The sequence below is a fragment of the Ruditapes philippinarum genome, unplaced genomic scaffold (genome assembly GCF_026571515.1).
Source record: "Ruditapes philippinarum isolate M1 unplaced genomic scaffold, ASM2657151v2 ctg2155_1_1_1_1, whole genome shotgun sequence".
Classification (NCBI taxonomy): domain Eukaryota; kingdom Metazoa; phylum Mollusca; class Bivalvia; order Venerida; family Veneridae; genus Ruditapes; species Ruditapes philippinarum.
The window spans coordinates 123,609-148,052 of record NW_026861489.1 but is presented as its reverse complement, the minus strand read 5'-3'; the positions used below and the strand labels follow the sequence as shown (position 1 = coordinate 148,052).

The window sequence follows — 24,444 nt, the reverse complement described above, 5'->3', positions numbered from 1 at the left end:
AAAGTTTATTATCATAACTATCCCATGCTTAACTCTTAAAAGACGTTCTTTAAACTTTAAAGACAGCTTTGTTCCATATTTGTATGTGTTCACTGATCTACGTGTTAATAACTTTTTCAAATGATTTGAACAAAAGCAAAAGTTTGCCTCTTACAAAGATCTTATATTAAAAAAAAACAAACATTATACACAGTAAGTAACATTATTATATTATCAGAATGAACTCATAGATTATCTCATAACAGATAGTATCAATATCAAGGCTGGTGTGATTTTTCTTTATCATAAGAACATTCTGACAGACTCAAAGTGTACATAATTGAAGTGCTCTCCATACTAACCTTGGATACCAGCAATAAATTGCAATAAAATTCTTGTTAAATATAAACCTCTAACAAGTTGTACTTAATTCCCTGATAAGGCTTTGCCTGTGCACATCAAGTATAGAGCCTGGTCATCAAGCTGACCATGTAGACCAGACACTATTATACTCTATATACTGACATCAATATACCTTTATTTAACAATGGACACTTCCCAGTTCAAAGATGGACAATAACAAATAAAGTGGAGAAAATTTTAATCAAGTCCAGTTATACCAAACTAAGTGAAGAACATTTTAATCAAATCCAGTCATACCAAATTAAGTGGAGAAAATTTAAATTAACTGTATTAAATCACAATATCATAATAGTAAATGAAGACTAAATATTGACGATGAATTTTCATTTCACCCAACCTTTAATCTACAATATATACATTTATTTTTTAAATCCAATTTCTAGGCTGTAAAAAAGCATATATCTATTCCCTATAACTGTAATACATTATTTAAATATTTACCAAACCTTTAATCTGTTTATTTGTTTCACAGTTAGCTTAAGATATTAGAAACGCACCATAAAAATGAGGGAGGAGGGAAATAAAACTTGAACCTGTAAGCATTCCTTCAATGAGCAAGGTTAAACATGTTTTAAGAAATTTGTGTTAAGCATTTTATATACAAAATCAACATAATTTACATTTGAATTGATTTTCAAGTCTTTATTGCATACGTAAACTGAAATATTTGAGATAAGTCGAGCACAGTTAGAAATGGAAAAGATAAGTAGTTTAAAGGCACTCAATGATTAATTTAGAGCACTATCTCCGCAAGAAAATTTGTATACTAGCTACTTGAAAGTAGAGTTTACCTCTTCTGTTGAAATGTTTGATTCTAAAACTGAATTTAAGCAACTGTTTAAAAGGTATACCAGTAACTTAGCAAGGCAAAAATCAAACCTGTTTAAATTTTTGAAATTGTCTGACTGTAAATTTTGTGATTTGATAAAGCAAAATATCTATGTGTAATGAAATAATCAATATGAGAATTCTTAATAATATTTTAGTTTTTATTTTAAGCATGAAATGGCTACTTTTAATCATGTTCAACTACATATACTTTTTCAAACTATATTTATTCATCAACAAGTGACGTCTAAGATAATTTAGAACATGCAATTACTTAAAAACTACAGTCATTTTTTTCAGTCAAATTTTGTCTATAAAGTGTTGAGGTCTTTTCAGAATATACCATCACAAGCTAATTTCTATCTAGAATTCAAATTAGAGATACAATCTCAATTGAAGTGCAGTAATTTAATACTAGATTAGTATATGACCAAAATTTTATGCCTATTGTTTTTGCTTACAATGCATTAATTGTAATGTCTGTAAATTTGGAATATCAAATCACCAATATAGTAAGTAATAATAGTAGTAGTAGAATATCAAGGGGCTCTCTGAAAAAAACAATATGTCAGTAAACTAACGTGCCTTGTAAAATATTTGACATGTTAATTACTATATTTCATGTCCTGAAAACCAGTGCATTACTTGAAATTGTTATGTTTTAAAAGTTTCACAAATTACTGAATTTCTGCATTATAAAATAATCTTTTACAACAGCTTTTATTTGGAGTAAAATTGTTGTCAATAAATATTCAATATTAATAATATTGACAAACTATAAGGCTCCTTAGAATTGTATAAACTGGAGGAGAAATTTATATATTGTAATACATGAATGTCTGAAAACTGTCCATGTTTACTTAAATTGTGACCATCTTTCAAAGGTTTAATTCATTGTAATATTCAATATTTGTAATACATGTTGCTAACCATATAGAATTTCTCTAAGTCAAAATGATTAAGTCCAAGAAATCTACTGAATTTTGCGCAAAAAAAACATGTTGTATTACAATTTAAGCTTCCTTTAAATGAAAGAGTGTAAGTATTATATTATTTAAGCAATTGTAAACATATCGGATTTATACATTGAACAGAGTTATACAAGATAAGCCAGAATACTGTTGATTCCAGCTAACAGCCTATACTTGCAAACTTTGATTTTAAGTTCAATCAAGGAACTAAAGTTAAACGATGAGCATTAATTGTGGCATAACAAGTTTAAGGACTGATACAAAAGAGCATAATGAGCTACTATAATTATGTTATTTCAAATATAAAATATGAAATTCCACATGAACAATTCCTGTAAAAAAAGAAGTTCCTTTGAAAAACAAGCTACAATGAATGTTCATAATTCTAACCGAGTGCTATTGAGCTTGTAATGGCATCAACTGGCTCTTTAAGACCAAAATCAACCAGCACATCATGATCTGCACTGTTCGCTATTCAGTCAATAATTATTTTGAAATTGTCCGTAAAAAAGATTAATGATTTTGTCAAAGATTGACAGAAGGACAAGTTCATTTAAAATATTTAGGGTTAAACTATACATTCACTAGTTGTTTTCTCTCATTCTCTATAATTCCCTTCATTACAAGACATGGATTTTTTTATTCACCTTAAAAGGTCTGCAGCCTTAACAGAAAAAATCTATTCATGTTAAATGGTGTTAACAGATCATTAAATTAAGCCATTAAGGTAGTTTACAGTAATCAAATAATTTCAATACTATTTTGGCACCTTCTCAAGACATTTTCTGTATTATCAAAGATAATGTTTGTATATAAAATCAATATGAAAACTCTTTTGACTATTCAGCACTTTAAATACCGTACTAGACGTTAAATTACTGCCTTAGAAAAAATATTTATGTAAGCAGAAACTTGTTATCTGTGTTTTTTATATCCTATCATAAAAAGTTTGTACCTATCAACAGTAATAAATTAATCAACTTTTTACTGCTCTTTAAACAAGTATCCCAATGGTATCATTAAGTACAGTTAAGCTCCACTTGGTTTGTTTAAATATTATATATTTTAGGTTGTTTGTCAATCAGTATTTATTTTGAAATTTCCCCAAAAATGATGATAGTTTTGTCCAAATTAAAGGATGGACAGGTTTATTTAAGATATTTAGTATGGTAAGAGTTAAATATGGAACTGTCAATTACAAATTAGAGGATTTCAGTATCAAAATACTGGAATTCAGCAGCCAGGAAGACAAAAATACATAAGCTGACCAGGCTCTAGATTGTTTTACCATGTACCAACACAATTTTGGTCATATGGTGCCGAATCACGAAATAAGGGTGTAGACTAGCTGCACATGCTAAATTCTATTACCACAAGGGCTCAAACACCTGTTATAAGAATTAGTTTTTTTTAACTATCCGGTTAGCTCAACTAGTTAGTTGATTTTCAAAGGTCACTTTTGCTGTGATTGTTCATGAAATCTCTTTAACAGTCATTCGTACTGTATGAACAGAAGTTTCATTTCCTTGAGAAAATGAAAGCAACTACGTAGTACCTGTAAACTATCTGACAGCATGCCCAGGAACGATGCGATAGCTGAACTGTGATCTAGTAAATTCAATGCGACTCAGGAGGGTAAAATATCAACTTCACCACAGAACATGTTTTTAATGCCAAATTTCTAGTTTTGTAACTTTTTATATCTATATTTTTTCATTCATTACTACCACAATGTCATGTTTCAGCAAATAAATATAAATTCTGAACCATACCTAAATTTATCTTTAAAAAATAAAAGCAAAATTCCAAATACATGTAAAATATCACATAACATGTACATAAAATCCATTTTGAGTCAATGGTGACTGTAATTCTTAAACTTTTCATTAATTGCATCATTAATTGTAATAAAACTTCACCAAATACTATAATGAAATTTTACCCTTATTTAATTGATTTCCTCATGAATGAAACACAAGAATTTACCTGTATTTCTACTTCCAATGTCAAAACCGCAATGATGTATTGTTATTCAATTAAAGGTATTAATCACAAAAAGAGATTTTTTTTTCCTGCACAGACATGCCAGTACATATTATAGTAGTTATAAATAATTGAAAACATGGTAATAATATTATATTGAATTGTGTCAAACATTGTCACACATTTGACTGAGACTTTGTGACAAACATTGAAACATTTGAGGACAAACTAAAAAAAATCAATCAGTCTAAAATCACAAAATAAGAAGATAAATCTATGATACATGAAAGGCTGTAATCCAAGACTAAAAAGTTAAACAATTAAGCTACATTAGACGCCCACTCAAAGCAAGGGTAGCAGTCATCATATTTTAAGGGCACAAAAGATGTTAATTTTTTTATATAAATAATTGTAACACAATAACATACTGCACGATAAAAGTTGGCTCATTATATTCTTATTAAACTTAAACAATTTTAAAGGCCCTATTAGAACTGAAATGCCATTATTTTTATTTTTCAAAATTTTTGTATTACTTTTGGTGTTCTGAGTGTTGAGCAACCAACTTGCTTTAATATTTAACGGTAGTATTAAAACATTACTAAGAACATCATGCTTGCACCTTCTGAAGAAGAATTAAAATATTTATTTCTAAGGCACAATGTGCCTTTAAAAAGGGCCTTATTAGGCCTGCTCTAACATGTATTTCAAAAGAGAAAAAAACACATAAAAAACACAGAGAAACTTTGGTCTAAATTCCACCCTCAAATAACATGACTAAGGAAACCACAAACTAATTTAACTTGGAGCAAAATCATCATTACAATGTTTCATTCTTTGTATTAAGAAATAAAGATCAGGTCCATACATTCTAAATATATTCATTGCTTAATTTAATGAAATTCTTTATCTTAGTGTATAATGTAATACACAAGCTAGTCATTCAAATTGTGAATTCTGATAAATTGTTAATGTTAAGACTGATAAGGCCTATAAAAGGCGAATTATTTACTGATCAAATAAAGATTAAAGTTTTATTGAAGGAAATATTTTCATAAAAGCTTTGTACGAACATGCCCTGTGAAAAATTTTAACTTTGTAGTATTGACAAATATCTATATATATCTTCAAACATTTCTCATTAAATGTGTATAATAGATTTGCTACATTTTTTTCTGTCTTTATGAGTCTCATATATGTTATTTCAAGTAAGGAGAAAATTGTTTCACAACTATGTTTTAAAATACACACTTTTCTTTACAAGTTAAAGCACCTTGTTTTCACACAGTCAGTGAAAATAACCTATTGAAATTCACGAAACTGTAAACTTAAACTGTAACAATAACCTTATCAGTGACCGAAATTGTATAATAATCGTAAAGTCGTATCCATGGAAATCATGGTAAACAATATGGTGGCTCACATGCATGCATACTCACATTCAATTACAATAAATGCATAGCAGCTATTTTGTACAAAGCAGAATTTTAGAACAAGCTTACCAAAAAAGTTTTAAATCCGGTCCAAGTCCTTTCACACGAGTTCTACAACCAATATTCCTAGTCTTGATAACTCTTAAACCTTTTCACCAATACAGTACGAACCAGTGACGTATGAAGTTTAATTATAAAGTCAATAATATCGCTAGTCCAATATAAAAGTGTACAGTATTGGTAGGTAGAGTCACACCGTGTTCGAACTTGTCCCCAAGTCCCCGGGATTTTCTAACGAGGTACAGTCAAGGGGTATTTGTCATGCAGATAGATTATCAGTTAAATGTTTACGACACTATTTATTCGATATAAAAGAGCACGATACACCTTTAATCTTGAATAGGAAATTTGCCATATATCTGAAGTATTAGTTTTGAAATAAAATTTACATTAGGTTCTAAATCTAGAAAAGAGGATCTAATTAAGGGGTGAAATAGGCAGAGGTCTTAATTGAAAATTTGTTCATTCTCTTAAAACTTTAAGTGTAGTAAAACTTTTCATTTTAGTATTTCAGCAAATATTGGTCAAGGGAAATGTAAATATATTATTAGCAGGTTGACTACAGGTTTAAGTTCATTTAGTGTATTTATCATCATTAAATTATCAATGCTAAATCAAGGGACTGTCTACAAAAAAAACATTAATATTTTTAGCATCTTAATAAAAAAATCAGTGTTTAAACAGTATATATTGACTTTTAATAACATATAAATAATGACTTGTCCTTTCTTAACTTTATTAATTAACTTAATTAACTTAATTCTAACAGAAGATTTTTGTGACAGGTTTAATAAGTTAATTTCAAATCAAATTTACAAAATTTTGACCAAAATTGTGTTTTCCATTAGAATCAAGATAGAGCTTTCTCCCTGTAATAGGGGTAATTTTCATGTTGTTTGCCTATTTTCTTAGGGGAATTTTTGCTAAACATATACAATAGTGACAATATTCATGTTGTTAATTACAACAATGTACAAACTATTAAATAAATCAATAGGATATTGTTAACAGCAGGTATAGACAGGTAAAAAAAAAACATTTTAAGAATAAAGTGGATATTTTTAAAAATAGAAAATATATATTTTCTAAGTGGGGACAATATTTGTGAATAGAAGGCTCTGCCAGCTTAAAAAAATCTTATCAAGTCTTCAGTTATTTGAGACTACAATGTAACAAAAAGTCAAAAATTTCATTAACTTTTGAAGTCTATGTTCTCATTATTGTGCATTGGGTTGGGACAATATTCACTACATGTGCATAAAATGAATTTTTAACTAATTTCATTAGTTATCTATTTTTTTATTAGACATCTTGGGTATACAGCAGATAGACAGCAATATACAAACTGTACCAGTTTAGAAATTTTGAAATTTGTATCTTATAAACAATTTGTTACACAGTTCAATGGTCTTTAGAAAAAGTTCTGATAGCACACATTTTTATTCATAGTGTCACTTTTACATTTTGAGATTGTAATTGTGTTAAATATGGTTGGAAATTAATTAAATTTGTCATGGATACTTATATATAGAATTACAACCTCACATGCAATCTTTGTTAGTTTTCTTATACATGTTATAGGTATTTCCACAATTCTCAACATATGCAGTGGGGAGGTCAAAACAGAAAAGTAATGAGAAATAAAAACTTAAAAAGGGGAGTAACTGTAAACTATTTGTATTCTATATAACACTGCAGTCTCTAGTAGTTCCCCTTTTAGTATGGAAAATTTCAAATACATTCATCATGCAGCTTAGTTATAAATTTTGCCTCATTTGAGGTTATATATTATATCTTCAGACATTGAATATTATGTTGCACTTTATCATCCAACTCTGCAAAAAATATTGACAGCTAGATATTATATAATTATCATTTCAATAAGCAATGTACAAAGTTACAAACTTTGGTTTATACAGAATTTATTTTTAGTTTGATTGTGTAGGAAGCTATAAGCTTATAGACACACTTTCGAATCTGTTCCTGGAACAAACCAGTACTGAGCAATGTGTGTAAAGTTTCTTGCTCAATGAAACAACGACTTGCCCCTGACAGAGTTTGAGCTCATTGGGCTAGCGATCATTATATTACTAGTCCGACGTGTTAACCACTCAGCCATGCCGCCACACAAGTTACAAACTTTGTTTTTAAGAATACATTGTACAAAGCTACTAAAGATTTGTTCATACAGATATGTTTCAAACAATAAAAGAAATACTTTTATATTTAATTAAGAACAATAATATTACTAAATTAATGATTTCTGATTTTATTATGCCTAGTCCTGTAAATTATCAAATGTTTGGCAAGCAAATGTAATGCTTTCCAAAAGGTAGACACACTGGAAACATATAAATGTAGAGAAGACAGTTTTAACTACTCCTATAATACAATTAAAATACAATTGCAAAAGTGAGCTACATATGCGACACAAAAGAGAACAGACGGACAGATGAACTGACGGACATGGGTAAATCTAAATACCCCTTCTATAGAGGGGGCACATTTCTAATAGGGTGTATGGCTTGAGTTGATTGTGAAACACTGTATTGTATTTTAACAGGCATAAAGAGTGGGTTGAATACATAGGCGCAAATTTTTAATATAAGAAAACCTGAAAACTGAAAAAATCTTTCACATTATTTTAAATAGTTTTAAATAGAAAAAGTATAAAAAAAAATTTGGGCAAATGAAAACATGTACCCATGTGAATACAACATTACACAATCAACCTGGGTGGTACAAACTACCAGATAAACACACACAATTTTCATTTTGATATACATGTAAAATGAAGAGTTATTTTCCCTTTCTGATATGAATGTCACATCAATGCAGTGATTAATCTAGATGTGCGTCTTGCGTAAAATACGCATAAAAATGGAAAAAGACGCACAGTTTCAAAATATGTGCGTTCAATCTGACGCATGCAAATCAGGAAGTTTATAATCCAAAATATCACGATTAGTGATTTCTATGTACAGATTGATTACTTTAATTTCATTAGTTGAATAATTTTTCAATTTCTTCAGTTGAATAATTTAATTTCCGATGATAACAGGTGCAAGACTAATCCCCCATTTGCTTGAAACGTTAAATCCCAAGCAATTGTTGCTTGTGATCGGTAACCGCCCATTATCGGCATTAGCCAATCAGAGCGTCCATTTTGCATAAGAGCGATTCGCCTACAATTGTGAAATATACAGACATCAATTGGCGCTAAAAAATGAGAAGGGCACAGGAAAATCGTCAGCAAATGGCCAAAGGCGCCCAGACTTATATTGTATGTTATAAAGTCATCCAGACAAAACTGGTACCAACAGCAACAGGTACCCATTACCCTGTAATAACGCATATTCTTGAGTTTATTCATTTCCCAATAGCATTTTCCAAGTTATCTACTTACCTAATCCCTTTCCCACCTACTACTGCATTTCTACTACCGTAAATTTAATCCAATAAAGCAAACAAAAAATCATTAACGTACTTAATATTTTAAATAATTATCGCTAACTGAAAAAAAGTGTTGCTATTTTAAGAAATGCTGTAAGTTACAGTATAATCTGACAGGTGTGTAATGATTTCCCCTAAGGTCACTCAGGTTCACGCGGAGTGTAAAAAAAAAAAGATGTCTATTACGTCATCAGAATATTTGACAGGGTGATTAACCAATCAGGGTAACATTGTGCATGACTTTTTTTCATGATCAAAAGGTCTGTCTGTGTATGCTTTCTACACAGAGGCATACAAGGAGCAATAAAAGTCGTCAGTATGTATACAGTGTGAGAGGGACATTTTGTGCAAATTACGAACAATTAAAATGGATAATGCACAGTATTAGACATAAGTAGTAAGAAAATATAAATTATGCAAATTAGATTTTTGAGCAGCCAATAAAAATTGTTTTTTGCCTGCAATTAATATTAGTACCAAAAATAACTTTTTAATTCACTTTAATTACTTAATCGCTTGTTAAAAAAACATGCAAATCATGTCAAGGATCTGCTATTAAAAAGACGCATTTATTTTGCTACATGACTCATTGATTTTGCTACAGGACTCATTGTTTTCAAACATGTGCGTCATCCGACGCATTGTAAGGAATTTCTAGATTAATCACTGTCAATGCACCTTCATTACATGAAGATTCAAGCAGCATATGTGCCAGAATACAGTATAATCAATCCAGATGTTTGTATTTTCTCTGATGAGCCATATATTCATCGATAAACTTATCCATAGACAGTAAAAAGAAATTTAGAAACTTCAATGCAATTTGTTACTTTAAAGGCCCATTAAGCCCCACAAAATGCTATTTTTTATGCCTTAGGGCATTTTATTTTTTTATCTTATTACAGTATCCAAAATGTAACTCTTTGGTCATATGAATGAACTATCATTTGCTTCTTTTTCACTTTGGCAATTTGGTATAATTACAGTTACAAGGCATTTGTATGGAAGACGAAATACTACTTTATTCACATTTTGCTACCTTTACAACTTTCTTCAGTTGTTAAACATATAATGCTCAAAATTCAGCATTAAATCATTATTGAACACATGTTTGACCTTTCTAAAGAATTTTTTTTTCTCAGGTATAATGTGCCTTTAATCACAAATTAGCCACACATACAAAATCACTGAATTTCTACTTATTTAATAAAATCAGAAAAACTTTGGACACTTAGTTTATGACTTACAATCTAAAACTGATTTCTTGTTGTTTCTTGTCCAAATAGTTACAGCATTACATATCATCACAGTCATATTAATAATTATGACAGTCTGTTACATAGCAGATGTTACTGGTTTCATATGTAAGAATTCTAAACAAATTTTCCTAAAGTTAATTCACACTAAAAAATAATTGCATTTTGTTTTTTGTTTCTTTTTGTGTGTGGATTTTTCAGTGTGCCAAACGTTACAGGTCAGATGGCAACTTTCCAGATTTCCTGGTGGAGGAAGACCTCTGATGGCCTAGTTTTAAATATATTATAGTACTGGTGCCTCATATTTCCGTGTTACCCATACTTCCAAGGTATTGGGCATAAACAGCCTCAAGTGCCTCCTAGACTTTATGCACCTTTCAGGAGTTTTACTTTCACTTTCTTATTGTATCATATCAAAATGTTACATATACATCTGAGAAAACTTATTCTATTCAGATGAAGAGCAAAATAAATTATTTCACCATTTTACTTTAAGTTTTCATACCTTTTAAGACAATTGTCTTTGTTAAACAACCATTGAAGTATTTGATAAACGCACAGAGATGTCCCCACTTGCAGATGAGGCTAGGTATAGATGTACTAAATAATAAAGGTTACTATTGTTTTTGCTTGTGAAACGTTTAAATGTAAATTGCCTTGGAAATATGAGTCAACAACTTTTACTCACTAGGCAACAACTTTTACTCACTAGGCAGCAGATGGATGTTTGCTCAATGTAAACATTAAATGGAATAAACTATGATGTAATTGACATGTCTTTTCTACAATATTTAAAGTATTTTCCAGAATTTTATTCTTCTAACTTTTGTTGTCTTCGTTAAACAGTAAAGTACCATGGAAGTATGAGGGACCGGTAAAGTGTGAAATTACTTGTGGCACAGTCCTGTCATTATCACTGCTTGACACGCTAAGAGAGTTTCAAGGGTTTCAGACTCTTAATATCAAACTGTTCTGTTAAACATTAGGATAAATATCAAACTTTAACATTTGCTTCAATATGATATAACAATCAAACACTAAAATCTGCTGAATTTTTGTTACAAATTAGCTCTGATTTAGATTTATAACAGTCTATTCAAAGTAAAGGGGATACAAAAATTGAGTTATCAACAGCTATAGAGCCTGATCAGACTGCAAATTTGCACAGACTGGTCTGGCTATAGACTGGTGGCAAAGGCTCATCACTTTCAGTTTCAGCAGGGTAAGGGTTAAATAAGGATTATAATAAGAAAATGGTGGTACCTAAACTGTTTTTACAATTCAATGGTATATGATACTGCAAATTGCATAATTTTGAGAGACAAGAAAGTAAGGGGAACAGCCTTGATATTGGGACTTTTTTAAGTGAGAAATTACTGTAATATCAATCCTAAACCCTTGTTACTTAGTTCAGACATATAAATTTACCTGTTGTCTAAAACTGGCCATTTTTCTATCAGCAATCTCATTTTTGTCCCCAAGTTCTGTGACATGCCTCTCTAGCTCAGCTATCCTACTATCTGCCACCTGTAGAAGGTCAGCTACATATGGATCATCGGCTAGGCTAGGTTTAAATCTCTGGTAGTCATCAGCTGGAGGTACTGTGCAGTCTATCTCCATCCGTTGTCGACGGAATGGTATCGACTTCTTTTTACCACCTGTAATGAGCAGAAAAGCTTTTATAAACATACTTCATGTGATATATTTATGATATATAATACTAGTATATATATTCGTTTTCAAATTATATAGCAATAGTTAAGATACAAATTCTCAATATCAAAATATTTTTAATCATATACATATAGTAATAAGGATAAAATTTTATTTTCAAAAGGTCCTTACCATAATTCAAATTTTAACTCTAAAACACTTTTCACTTTAGATAACAAGATCTCTACTAAACCGAAATAATATAATCTGATGGCAAATTAAAGGTCTCATGGACTAAAATGTGCCGAAAAGAAAGATAGCAAATTTGTTGATGTAAATGTCTTGGATTATGACTTTTCCATCAAATGTAAAAAACCACACTTGCATGCCAAATTATTCTGCAGAAACTAAAAATTTCACATTACAAACTGCTTAAAAAGTGGCATAACTCTATTAATAATTAGTTGTTTGCAGCCAAAATTGACCTTGACCTTAGTTTTGATATAACATTCTTACATGCTAAATATAAACGCAACAACTGAAATCCTTCAAAGGATATGCTGTGAAAACCAATACTCTCATTTAAAAATTGTCTAAAACAGGGCATAAATCCAATGAGTTGATTGTAGCCAAAATTGGACCTGATCTAAGTTTTGATATAACAAACTTACATGCCAAATACAAACTCAATCACTGATATACTTCAACAGTTATCTGTTGGAAACAATAATTGTCTACTGACAGACTCATGGACATCTGACCAAAATGGAAAAATGGGTATTTCTTCTGTTAAAAGGGAACCACTGAGTTTTTTTAACTTGACAGAACTGATATTTTTCAAATATTTGTGTACCATTAAAAATTTTGATTTTTGTCTAGACCAATAATTTTTGTGCAATTTTTCACAGGAGTCTCTCTCCTCGTTTTCCAATAATCAAAATTATTATTGCGCAAAATAACCCAAAAATGAAAAGTTTTATTACTCTTTTCACTCAAATCGGACTTAAATTTGCATAAAAAAATCAATTTTTTCAAAGTAATTCAGAACATATTTCTTTATTATCCTTTGCAAGTCATTCCATTTAAAGTGATTCATTAATTTTGATTTATGTAAATTTTTTTATGTTTTCAGGCTTTTTGACCTCAATGGAGTTCCTTTAAAAAAGAGACATTGGGTCCTTTTTCTATTGTTATGGGATGAACTCTATTAGTTAGATTGCCCCGTTATGATATTTGATAGTATAAACAGGCAAATAGACAGACGGATGTACATTATCATACCCTAATACATCCCAAAGATTTTTAGACATATAAAAGACATCAAATGTTAGCAGCTAAAGAAATTTTTGTTTATTTTAATATGAAAAGCTAAAGAGTTTGTCAACTCTAAAGCTTGCCAAATTTAAAATTAGAATATGAAGAAAATATTCGCAAGATTCTATAAAGGCATTGAATGGCTTTATAGCTCTGAAAAGATGTTGGATTAATGCAATATAATTGCTTAAATCTGACTGTCAAATTATCTAATTTCAGTCTAGTCTAATCTAATACATGTATAAATATGACTATATAAAACAGTAAGAACTATAATAACTAACCTGTGTTTAATTTATGTAATTTAATTTTACCTCTACCAGTTTCACAATATGGTCAGGAGGTTAATGAAAATATTGATATGGAAATGACGTCAGTAAACGACGTCAATGTTAATAAATACAAGGGACGTCACTCTAAGTGACATCAAAACAGTCAATTTAGTTTAGATTGAAATATTTATTAACGTTGACGTCATTGACGTCGCTCTACATATTAATATTTACATTATCCTCCTGATGAAATTGTTTTTAAATTTTTAAATTTTTTTTTTAATTTATTTGTCCTGACACTTATAGAAACTGGTAGCAATAAATTTAAATGAGAAAATACAGTTAATGTCAGTTATTTTTTAGTATAATTTTTCTTGTTCTGGCACTTTTTATCTTTTTTATATCTTTATAGAAACATACCTGGAGTTGAAACAACTGCATGGAAATTTTTTTCTTGCAAATTGAGTATTCTATCAGATTTTTCTTTTGACTCCTTTTCCAATCCCCTGACTTTGTGAACATACTGGTTATTTAAGAATTTTAAATCAGCATTCTCATGTTCAAGCTTGCGTAGGGAAGCTTTCAGCTCTGTAAAAGTATGAAAACATTTTAACTTTATCTTTTAAAAGAAAAACATTCCTTTATGTAAAAAAAATTAATTTATTTCTATGGAAAAGACTGTAAAATACTAAAAAACTTTTTCGATTATTATAGTATTAATGCTGATTTTAAAAGTACACATGAACTAAGTAAGTAAGAATTTTTCAAAATTCATGTTATCAATAAAAACACATTTTACATTTTCTTTACTGGAAAATGGTTATAAGCTGAAACTGCAATGTTTTTGCCAGTACAGAGCTTGTGCAGTTACTGCAGTACAACTAGGTTTTAAACCGATGACTGACCGACTACAGTTCAAGTACAGTTTGTCAAATTTAATTTTTCAATTGAAAAATGATAAAATATTATAATGGACAGTCAGTAATGTTTCACCTTATATAACAGAAGCCTTTAAAAGGCCTCTTCCTAACAGAAATTTTCTTTAAAATCATGCAGTTTTCCCGAAAATCTAAACTTACACCAGCTTTTATACTTCTCAAATTAGCAATTTTGAAGATTTTTTTTCAAAATCAAAAAGGCAAGGCCCCTTCCCAATTATGAGAGAAAAAAACTTGGACAATTTCAACAAAAGTAAAAACAACACCTCTAAATATTGCATCTGACTCTTCTTTCTGTTTGATAAGCTGTTTATGAAGGTCATTATTCTCCTTTACCAGCTTGGCATTATCACTTTTGTATGGTTCTATAGCCGAGTCAAAATCTTTGGTCTCTGTAGTTTGCTGTCCTATCTCAAGCTTTGCATTCTTTAAGCTCTCTGTTGTGTGTACGAGGTCTGCAAACAACTTCTCCACCAGAGGTAGTGATTCAATGCCAAGTGGTTGTTTGTACCCTAACTGGTCAAGGCGTTTGCGCAGGTTGGAGAACTTCTGCTGAGCCTGTGCAGTTGCAGTTCCCGACATTGTCAACGGTCAATGCTAGTTCATATCTAAATAATAAATCAACACAAATTATATAATGTATCTATATATTTAAATAGTTTCTATATTCAGCAATATAAAATATCATGAAATACGGTATATTTGGTAAGTTCTTTGTATATTAGGCATATGAAAAACAGAAAAATATAGATCCACTCAACCATCTTAAACATCAACCACATGAAAATATGCATTTAACTATCTATATACATGTACAAATACATATAGAGATACATACATTATAATTTTACAAAGTAAATATCAAAAGCACTATTTCAATGATCAAAGTCAGTGTTTTTTTGTTTTTGTTTCCTTAATAAAGGTTGTAAAAGTGTGCTGCTTGACAGAGCGAGATGTTTCCAACAGAATCATTACACAGGTTCACTTCCTTGGTGTGATAGTTCTGGTTACATGTTTTTTTGTTACAGCTGGTGTATGACCAATAGTGTACTCACCACCCAAGGACACAATATTAAATTAGTAACTCAATTTTACTTGTCTCTTTCAGAAATTTGAATTATTAAGTATCGAAACAATGGTTTTCCGAATCTGATTTTAAGCGCCAAACCGATTCTGACAATTTAAACTTGCTAAATTTTGGATTCGAACTTTAGTTGCCAGTGCTGTTACTTGCCCTCCTCACATCTTTATCATGTTGAACCCATGTTGCATCATACAATTTACGTACCAGTTTATCAGTCACTTTCGGTTTCCAGTCAATTGAAACTTAAAGTTGATTGTTTATTGACTCTGTGTTGTTGTTAGTCTACAGTTCAATTTCTACATTGGTCGGCAATCTTATTTTTAACATGTCTGACATAGTAACTCAAAAAGTGTGGGTGGTCTTTTATCGAGTCTTTTTAATTCATGTTCCTCTCACAAAAGTAGCACTAACTCTGGTGCTTGCAACCCCATTTGCTTCAAATATTTTATGTATATTGTTGTTTCTGTCAATTATACGTTTTGTTATTTTGTCTGTCATATTTCTGTTCAGAATGACCTTAATATGCTTCGTACAAAGCCTTTATTTTGCTTCAGGAAAACTTCGGTCAATTGCACTTGTCATAGCCTTCTCATCATCTGTTCCTACATGTATGAGCATTTCAATGTCCTTTAATGCTACATGTATGTTGAGTATTCCCCATAAATAGGTAAAGAAGCCGTAGTATGTTTTTGTTTTACCATCCCAGTACAGGATAAGGGGTCCTAACATGATAGGTTGTTCTCCATTCTCTTTACGTACAACCTTTTGGCGCTTATATACAAGTAACGTCACATAACATCTCCCCAGTAAAAATGTTCAGTCTATACCTACTACACCACCATTTGATTTTAAAAAAGATCTCAAATCAGCCCATTGTTCATCGCTGCAACAAAATGTCAGAGGCTGGTCACTTTTACTTGTGTGTATAATTTCAATTTTCATCGACCAAGGGGTAGTCCTTTAAGCTCTTTGATGATATGCAAAATTTCATCACAGCATTTTTTTTATTAGTTTCTTGAATTAAAAGTTCTGGCAGTGGCATAAGTACTTAGAATAATGTGCAGTCATCTAGTTTAGTCAATTTGTTATATGCATCAATTATTGGTTTGTCAGTTTTAACATCTTCTTTTATCATTTTAATTGTAATGCCAAATAGGGTTTGTATGGTTGCTCATTATTTTTGGAGTTTCCATGTCGTCTCTCAGGTCCATGATACTGTCCTTTATATTCAATTACAGTAACATACTTTCTTTTAGTCATTGATGCTGGAAAGTTCTTACACCAGCTAACCCTTCTCTTATAAGTTTACCTCTCCTTTAAGAACAGAGTAATATCGATGAAGTGTCACTACATTTCCTACACATGGCTGTGGATCTAATGGTGTCTTTATTACTTTACCCTTCACTTGATTTTCACTACAAATAACACCGTCTTTTAAGTGAATAAACCTGATGTTTGTTTGTCTGTTTTCAAGCATTTCCAGGAGAAATGTAGTTTTGCAGCTTCTTGTTTTCTTTTTTTGTGTTCCACACACCACAATCGTCATAGTTACTAGCTTTCTTTCCTGACAAAGTACATTTGTTATTGTCTTCCCCATCCAACAAACAGAAAGACATTGTCTTTTTTCCCTGCGGTATTTCTAAGATTTCGGAGAATCTCCATGTATTGTGCTCAACAAATCTTCCACAGATAAAAACTTTCCATTTGGTAAGGGCATGAAGTTCATTGTCAACATTTTCTTAATTTGTATTTTCTTCGTTGATACCCACGGACACATACTCACCGGATTGATTTTGTTTACTATTTGGTGTAGAGCTTTTAAATTAACACTTAAATTGCATTCACTTACACTTAAATTGGAAGAAGTATATTCACTTTCATTTTTTGCAACACAGTTAATTTCACTTGAATATGATTCTGGCTCATTATCACCACTTAAGTAATGGCAGTGAACAATTAGAATGAGTTAACAATAGCACAAAATGATTCATTCACTATGTTGAAATGTTGTTTTTTTTTTCCAAATAATTCTTTGTTGTTTCAAATAACTCATTTATTTAATTCTAAAAATAACATAAAAGCATTATCAAAGACAGTAGACATTATAGTGGTGAAAAAAAAATTGTGTTGAATAAACTGTCACATCTGTCCCCCTCTCATAAAATATCCAATTACATGTATAAAACAATACTCATAAAAAAACAATGTTTCTGGTGCTTATTGATGGTCTCACAATGAAAATGTTAAAAAAATTGCCAATTTCTATGTTTATGAGAAAAAAAATACAATAATGTAAAAGTTGTCTGTAACATCTGTCCTGTAACATCCGTCCCCCTATATAAGGTGCTTATTAAATCTCACATAAACTGTAACTGAAAAGGGAATTTTCCACTAAATCTCCAAAGTTAAAATGAAAAATGAAGAAAAACAGAAATAAAAGACTGATTGATGTATTTATATAAAAATTATTATTTATGAACACCAAATTCCTTGATTTTGAAAAAAAAATCAGTATTTTTTGCTCTGAAAACATAATTATTTACTTTGAAATAAATTTTTATGTTATTTTTTAACATCAAGTGGACCTATAATTTATTACAATAATATTAAAGCCTATATGAATTTGTGACAAATATAACCTTGTTATTTTGTGTTTTCAAACTAAGGGTACAGAAGGGGACGGATGTTACTGAAATGAACTTATGATTCTTTTTACAGTAATACTAAACTTATCTTGTTCTTATGATGCATGATAGAGAAGTAGTAAGCTTTGCAACTGTACAGGAATGTTTCACACAACAATTAATATAATATTTAAATAAACAAGAGCTGTCCGTAAGACAGCGCGCTCGACTTTTTTATTGCTTGCCAATAAAAAAAGTTTTTGCAGTAAAAGGCAATACAAGAATCTCTGTATTTTTAAAGTGAACTAGTTGTTTGATACCCTTGAATATTACAGCAATGTTTATATGACATAATTTATGGTAAAGTGAACAAGTGGATAGGAATGAATTTTTTTAGATTTTTTAAGTTTTTTAGTGCTTGCCTATAATACAAAACATTGACAGTTAAGGGCCATAATTCAAATAAAATCTTTGACAGAATTACCTTCTCCTGGACATGTTTGGGAATCATGATTGTAAACAAGTATTCCAACTTTCAAATTAATATCTCAAACAGTTCAGTCAAAAAGTGGACTGGTACTAAAAACTTAACCAAGATTCTAAGTCGATAAAAGGCCTTAATTTTTAAAACAAATCCTTGACAGAGTTACCTTCTCTTGCGTACAGATGGGGGTAATGATGTGAAATAGCATTAAAAGTTTCAAAGCAATATCTCAAAGGGTTAAGGCAATAAGTGGATTTTACCCATATTCAATGTATTTTCTAAGTCAAAAAGGGGCATAATTCTGTCAAAAACCTTGACAGAGTTATGTCCTCTTGTCTGTTGATGAAGGTCGTGATGGTAAACAAGTATGGTCAGTTTCAAAGCAATACCTCCAATGGTTTTGAAATAAAGTGAGGTGGTACAAAAAACTTAACCAAGCTCAATACACTTTCTAAGTCAAAAAAGGGCCATAATTCTGTCAAAAACCTTGACAGAGTTATGTACTCTTGTCTGTAGATGGAGGTTATGATGGTGAACAAGTATGGTAAGTTTCAAAGCCATACTTGTAATACTTCTGAAATAAAGTGGGGTGGTACGAAAAACTTAACCAAGGTGTGACGCCAACGCCGACGCTAACGCCGACGCCGGGGCGAGTAGGATAGCTCCCCTTTTCATAGAAAAGTCGAGCTAAAAAGGGAACTAGAAGAAGCAAACACAAAATCCAAAACAGGATATAAAGAAAGAGGGCAAATGGTAGAGATTTGTGATTAAAATTGGTCAATTGTTAAAACATAAATTCTTAAACCTGCAACTTGACTATTTAAGCCACTAGATGGCGCTGGGGCAGATTTTCATGGTATTTTTGACATGCTTCACATCTAACAGCCCTTTTTTGAAATAGTAAAATAACCAAGAAGTATTTTGCCTAAAAACTTTTTGTATAACTTCTTTGCAACATTTGAAATAAAATGGCAGAGAAAATATCACAAAAGATTCACTTAAATGTACTTTGTGAAAAAAAAATCAGTTAACTGTCAAAAATTTGAAAATCCCGGGGCGGAGTAAATGGGGTCATGAACTGCAGGTTGTGAACAAATACATGTGGCAGTGTTAACTTTCCAGTAGAAACATGAAATATTACTCTAGGAAGGGAGCTGCTGATCAGTAATCGTCTGCTATAGTGTTTGTTTACATCAGCTAATTTTAGCACAGGTACAGGTCCTTTGCATGATTTATCTGATAAACACGCCTACAAAATTCTCCCTACCAGGGCAGGGATTTTTGCGGCTTTAAGCCTTAAATAGTTAACAAATCATGTATCCCAGCCCCTCATAAAACAGTTGTATATGGATCCTCAGGGGCTGGCACTTTATTGGAAATTTTTACGAGCTGTATATTGGGAGCTGTTTATTGTATATTGGGAAGTGTGATATAGTGCAAAACAGTAGGGGTGCCAATTAAGGGTGATATACATTATGCTTAAAAACAGTGGGAGGGACTACCATATCTGTTAGAAAAGGCCTGTCATTAAGTAAGCTGTAGATCAATTAAGTGAAAGGATTTATTGAACTTCAAACTTTTAAAGGCTAAAGATGTAGTCAATGAAAAATAAACAAATAAATATAATTCAACACCCTGATTAAATTTTTTTTTTCTCCCACCCCCACAAAAAAATCCAGCATATTTTCATACGATTGGACCCATTTAATTATCATTAATGAAGTGGAAGAAATTTGCAAGTAAAGAATATGGTTAGGATTTCTGTAATAAATAAGTTTGTCTGTAAATGAAAGGTTAGAAATAATAGGCTTATGCCACTAAATCATAATGAAACCTTTGGATAATGCTGCTGACATTCCACATTAATTTACTTATAATTCCATCAAATCGATAATAATTACAACAATTTAAAATCTTTTTAATGAAAAGTTTTGTTTATAATGAATGTATTTATTAATAAGAAATTCAAGCTTGCATATGTTTCAATCTGAAAAATCATATTAACTTCACACTGTATCATATCTTTTACAAAGATAAATCTTATAATATAACAAAAGTATTTTGTAAAAGATTTCATGTATAGAGAGGTACCATTAATTGGTTTTTTGTTTGCTTTGGGTTTAACGTCACATTGACACAGTATAGGTCATATCGCGACGTTCCAGCTTTACTGGTGGAGGAAGACCTCAGGTGCCCTTCCGTGCTCTATTTCAGGCACGAACGGGCACCTGAGTAGAACCACCGACGTTCTGTAAGCTAGCTGGATAGCTTCCTCACATGAAAGAATCCAAAGTCCCTGTCGGGATTCGAACCCACAGCGGTAAGGGGCAAGTGATTTGAAGTCAACGACCTTAACCATTAATTGGTATGACATTCTTTCTTTAACACAGTGTCAATGCATTATCTGGAAATAAGGATTCTTTTATTTCATTAGCAATGTTCTTATTTTATTCCAAACATTTCAATGTTTATTCAAATGTAAGATAATAAACTGGAAGAAATCTTTGTCAATGCAACTTTTCATTGTGAAACACAAAAAGTAAGAAACTCCATAATTGTTGGGTATATTTCTACATTTTTCTCATAATTTGTTCAATTATTTTACATTTATTGTACTATACAAAGCATAATACTCTTAGAAATTTTATAAGTTGAAAATAAAACCCAAGAAAGTATGAACTATGAGCTTTAAACATCTAGTGTTACTGTGTAACATCTGTCCCCCAAAAATGTAACATCCTTCCCCCTGATACAATTCATTTCTGGATTATCTGACAAGAAATAAACATAAGAACGTCCTATAATTTAAATTGTTTTATAAGAAATGTGTTTGAAAATTTGATTTAAGTATGATTTGATGAACCTTTCCTTGTTTTTTTTTACTTTGTTTCTAACATGTTTGCAAATTGAATTTTGCGGGGAAAAATATTGACAATTTGAAAGCAAATATTTTTATATCTAAGATGAATTTTCTGAAAAAGTTTTGTGACACTTATTAGAATACATCCTATTTTAATAAAATAAAGAGAAATAATTTACAATTTTTATTATAAATTTTTAGATATTCAGACTTTTAGTTTATCTTTGTAACATCCGTCCCCACCCCACACGGTCCGCATAAGATGTAATATTTTGAAAAAATATTCCATTTCCAAAAATATTGTTACAGACATCCTAAGGTTCTGAAAAAGCAAATATTTTCTTGTATGTTTAACTTTAATTTTTTACTTAGATGCTAACACAATTGGCCCATTTACTTTGGAGCAGGCAATATTTAAAAAGAAAAAGAAAAAAAGAAACCACATAAAAAAAACAATTAAAAATGTATAGATTTACACGCGGAAAGTCCGAGCGGGGCCAAAGGCCCGGCGAGGGCTGTAGCGCTCTAAGATAACATGTATGACTCGTATCAATTCAAATGAAATCAAATTGAAAGTAAATGAAAATTTCAAAAAAATATATATCCTATACCTAATGAGCTGTGAAAAAATCCTTAGTTAACTGGGCGCCGCCATTTTGAAATCCTTTTGAGCTAAATATAGATTTCAGAGCGCTTTTAATGAGCGTCTACATAATTTAGACTATTGCTAGCAGACGCATGCTAAATAACACTTCCGGTGAAAGAATGATGTACAAAATCAGAAAGTAAACATGCATTTCATTGAACTATAGTAACAATAATAAATATAAAAAGTTACTTTAACATATCCTTTTTGATAAATCAGCACATTAAAAAATAACGTTAAAAGTTAAAACAACAACTGACTAGAGATTAACAAAATGGCGAACGGGATTTTCCAAATGCCGATGCGTGCGCAGTGGCCCCCTTTACTTTCGGAGATTTCCGGGCGCTCCGATGATAGGTTGAACACCACCAATTTATTCATTTTGTTTACGGTACAAAATACCTGCAAGAAAGATCTGGTTTACATGTACATTAAACATGTAATACTAAAATCATAATTCATAAGAGCTTTCCGCGCCATACGTAGCACCTAATTTCATATTAAACCTATCAGCGAAATTTTCAGTTTCATTTCTAGTTGGATGCCACCATTTTCAAAGTAACTCAATGATAATAGGCAGGGTATTCCGATAACAGAACAATCTCAACGTTTTGGCTTAATAATAATAGTCAAGGTGTTCCACGTGAAAACGGAAACAGCGCAAGAGAATACCGACTGACACCTTTAAATAAGAAAATGTAAAATGAACGATTATTTTCACTGACTTCCACGTTCATAGGCTTTGCATAATTTCATGTTAGATAACTTGCATATTGGACATGGATGATGGAGGCTACAAAGAACACAATAAAATCATAATTACAAAAGGCATGCACACATTATTTAGTTAAGGGGTCTGCTAAACTAGATTCTATCTATATTTCCCTATTAAAGTTTGTAAAAACAATTTTTACCATGTGACTATAACGAATACACATTTACTTCTTACCAAGCTCTAAGTTACTATTTTTTAAGAAATAACGTTATAAATTATTTCGGACAGCCGTCGTAAAAAAGCAAAAATTAGGATACTGTATATAAATTTCAGATTAGAAACGATCACTTTCACTATGGGTTGAATTAATGATAAAGCAAAAGTACCTTTTATTTTAAATTTGTAAATCAAAATAAAGATTAATGTTTAGAAAACAAGTTTGGGCAAGACAAAAATAAGTTTTGAATATGGCGGAATTTCCTTCTATTCGGAGAGTATTTTATAGGCATAAGACGATTAAATTGTTATGTGGTTACGCAGTACTATAATTTATACCCGTGGTTGGTCAATCCGGCCCCACATAATTCTAGTTGGTCATTGCGGCAATCCGGTCAACTCGGCCCCTGGTCAACTCGTCCTCTGGTCAACGCGTCACCTTTTTGGTCAACTCGTCCCCTACTTTTGGTCAACTCGTACAGTATCATTTTTTGGATGAAATTTTGCTTTTTTATTTATAAATAAAATATTTTTTTCAAGAAAGATTTTAAACTTTATATATGTAAGTCATTTTATATTTTGCCATGAGATAAAACTTTACCAATTTAACTCTGTATTATGGGCGCATCTTCATTACCGATATACAGTACTCTCAGTATTTTGTCATGTGTGGTCAAATATTTACGGTGAAGTTAAAACATGTGACCTAATTCAATAAAAAAATGTATTGATTAAACAATTTCAGACTTGGTAAAATTTGTGTTGAAATTACATTTTATTTTTGCGAAAGTCGAAGTAAATCAACCAAATGTTTACTGATTTCTAGGGAAAAATATGATTTCACGGAATTTTCAAGACAGGCAGATGCTTTTAAATGGTCCTGCTTGCTATAGAAAGGAAAAGTCCTATAATGTATAACATAAACACTAAATAAGATGCTTTAGAAATGCTTTTTGATTAAAATTTTACATCACTTACACTTCAGTATTTATACAGATAAAGAGTTCAAACTAGCTGAATATATATACCAAAAAAAATTATCATCACATTCCAGGGGGCTATTTCAAATTTACTAGTACATATATTTCGATCTACTAGTTTAAGAATTATTATGCTAATTTACTCAGTATTATGTACACGCTTAATATTCTTCTTCACTGACCAAAAGTAATATCTGAAAAGCGTCTGCATGATCTGGAGTCAAAAACATTATGTTGAGAAATTGCCTAGAGGCATACAGTATTTGACTGAC

The 24,444-nt window shown here is 30.8% G+C and overlaps 1 protein-coding gene across 7 annotated transcripts in view; it reads right to left on the bottom strand.

The window, feature by feature from the left end:
• The window catches only part of LOC132715812 (centrosomal protein of 135 kDa-like), a 44,463-nt gene extending 20,986 nt beyond the window's left edge, over positions 1 to 23,477 (bottom strand). For 5 of the 7 annotated variants that reach the window (XM_060698883.1, XM_060698886.1, XM_060698885.1 and 2 more), the window contains exons 1-4: positions 23,363 to 23,477; positions 14,830 to 15,171; positions 14,046 to 14,213; positions 11,815 to 12,044 (exon numbers count right to left, since the gene is read on the bottom strand). In XM_060698883.1, the coding sequence (XP_060554866.1) occupies positions 11,815 to 12,044; positions 14,046 to 14,213; positions 14,830 to 15,145 (714 nt within the window). In that variant the 5' untranslated portion in view covers positions 15,146 to 15,171; positions 23,363 to 23,477. Of the gene's footprint in view, positions 1 to 5,686; positions 5,875 to 11,814; positions 12,045 to 13,637; positions 13,774 to 14,045; positions 14,214 to 14,829; positions 15,172 to 23,362 lie in introns of those variants that run through there. The other 2 variants (XM_060698888.1, XM_060698889.1) reach the window with 2 other exon arrangements.
• Between the last annotated feature and the right edge of the window lie 967 nt (positions 23,478 to 24,444).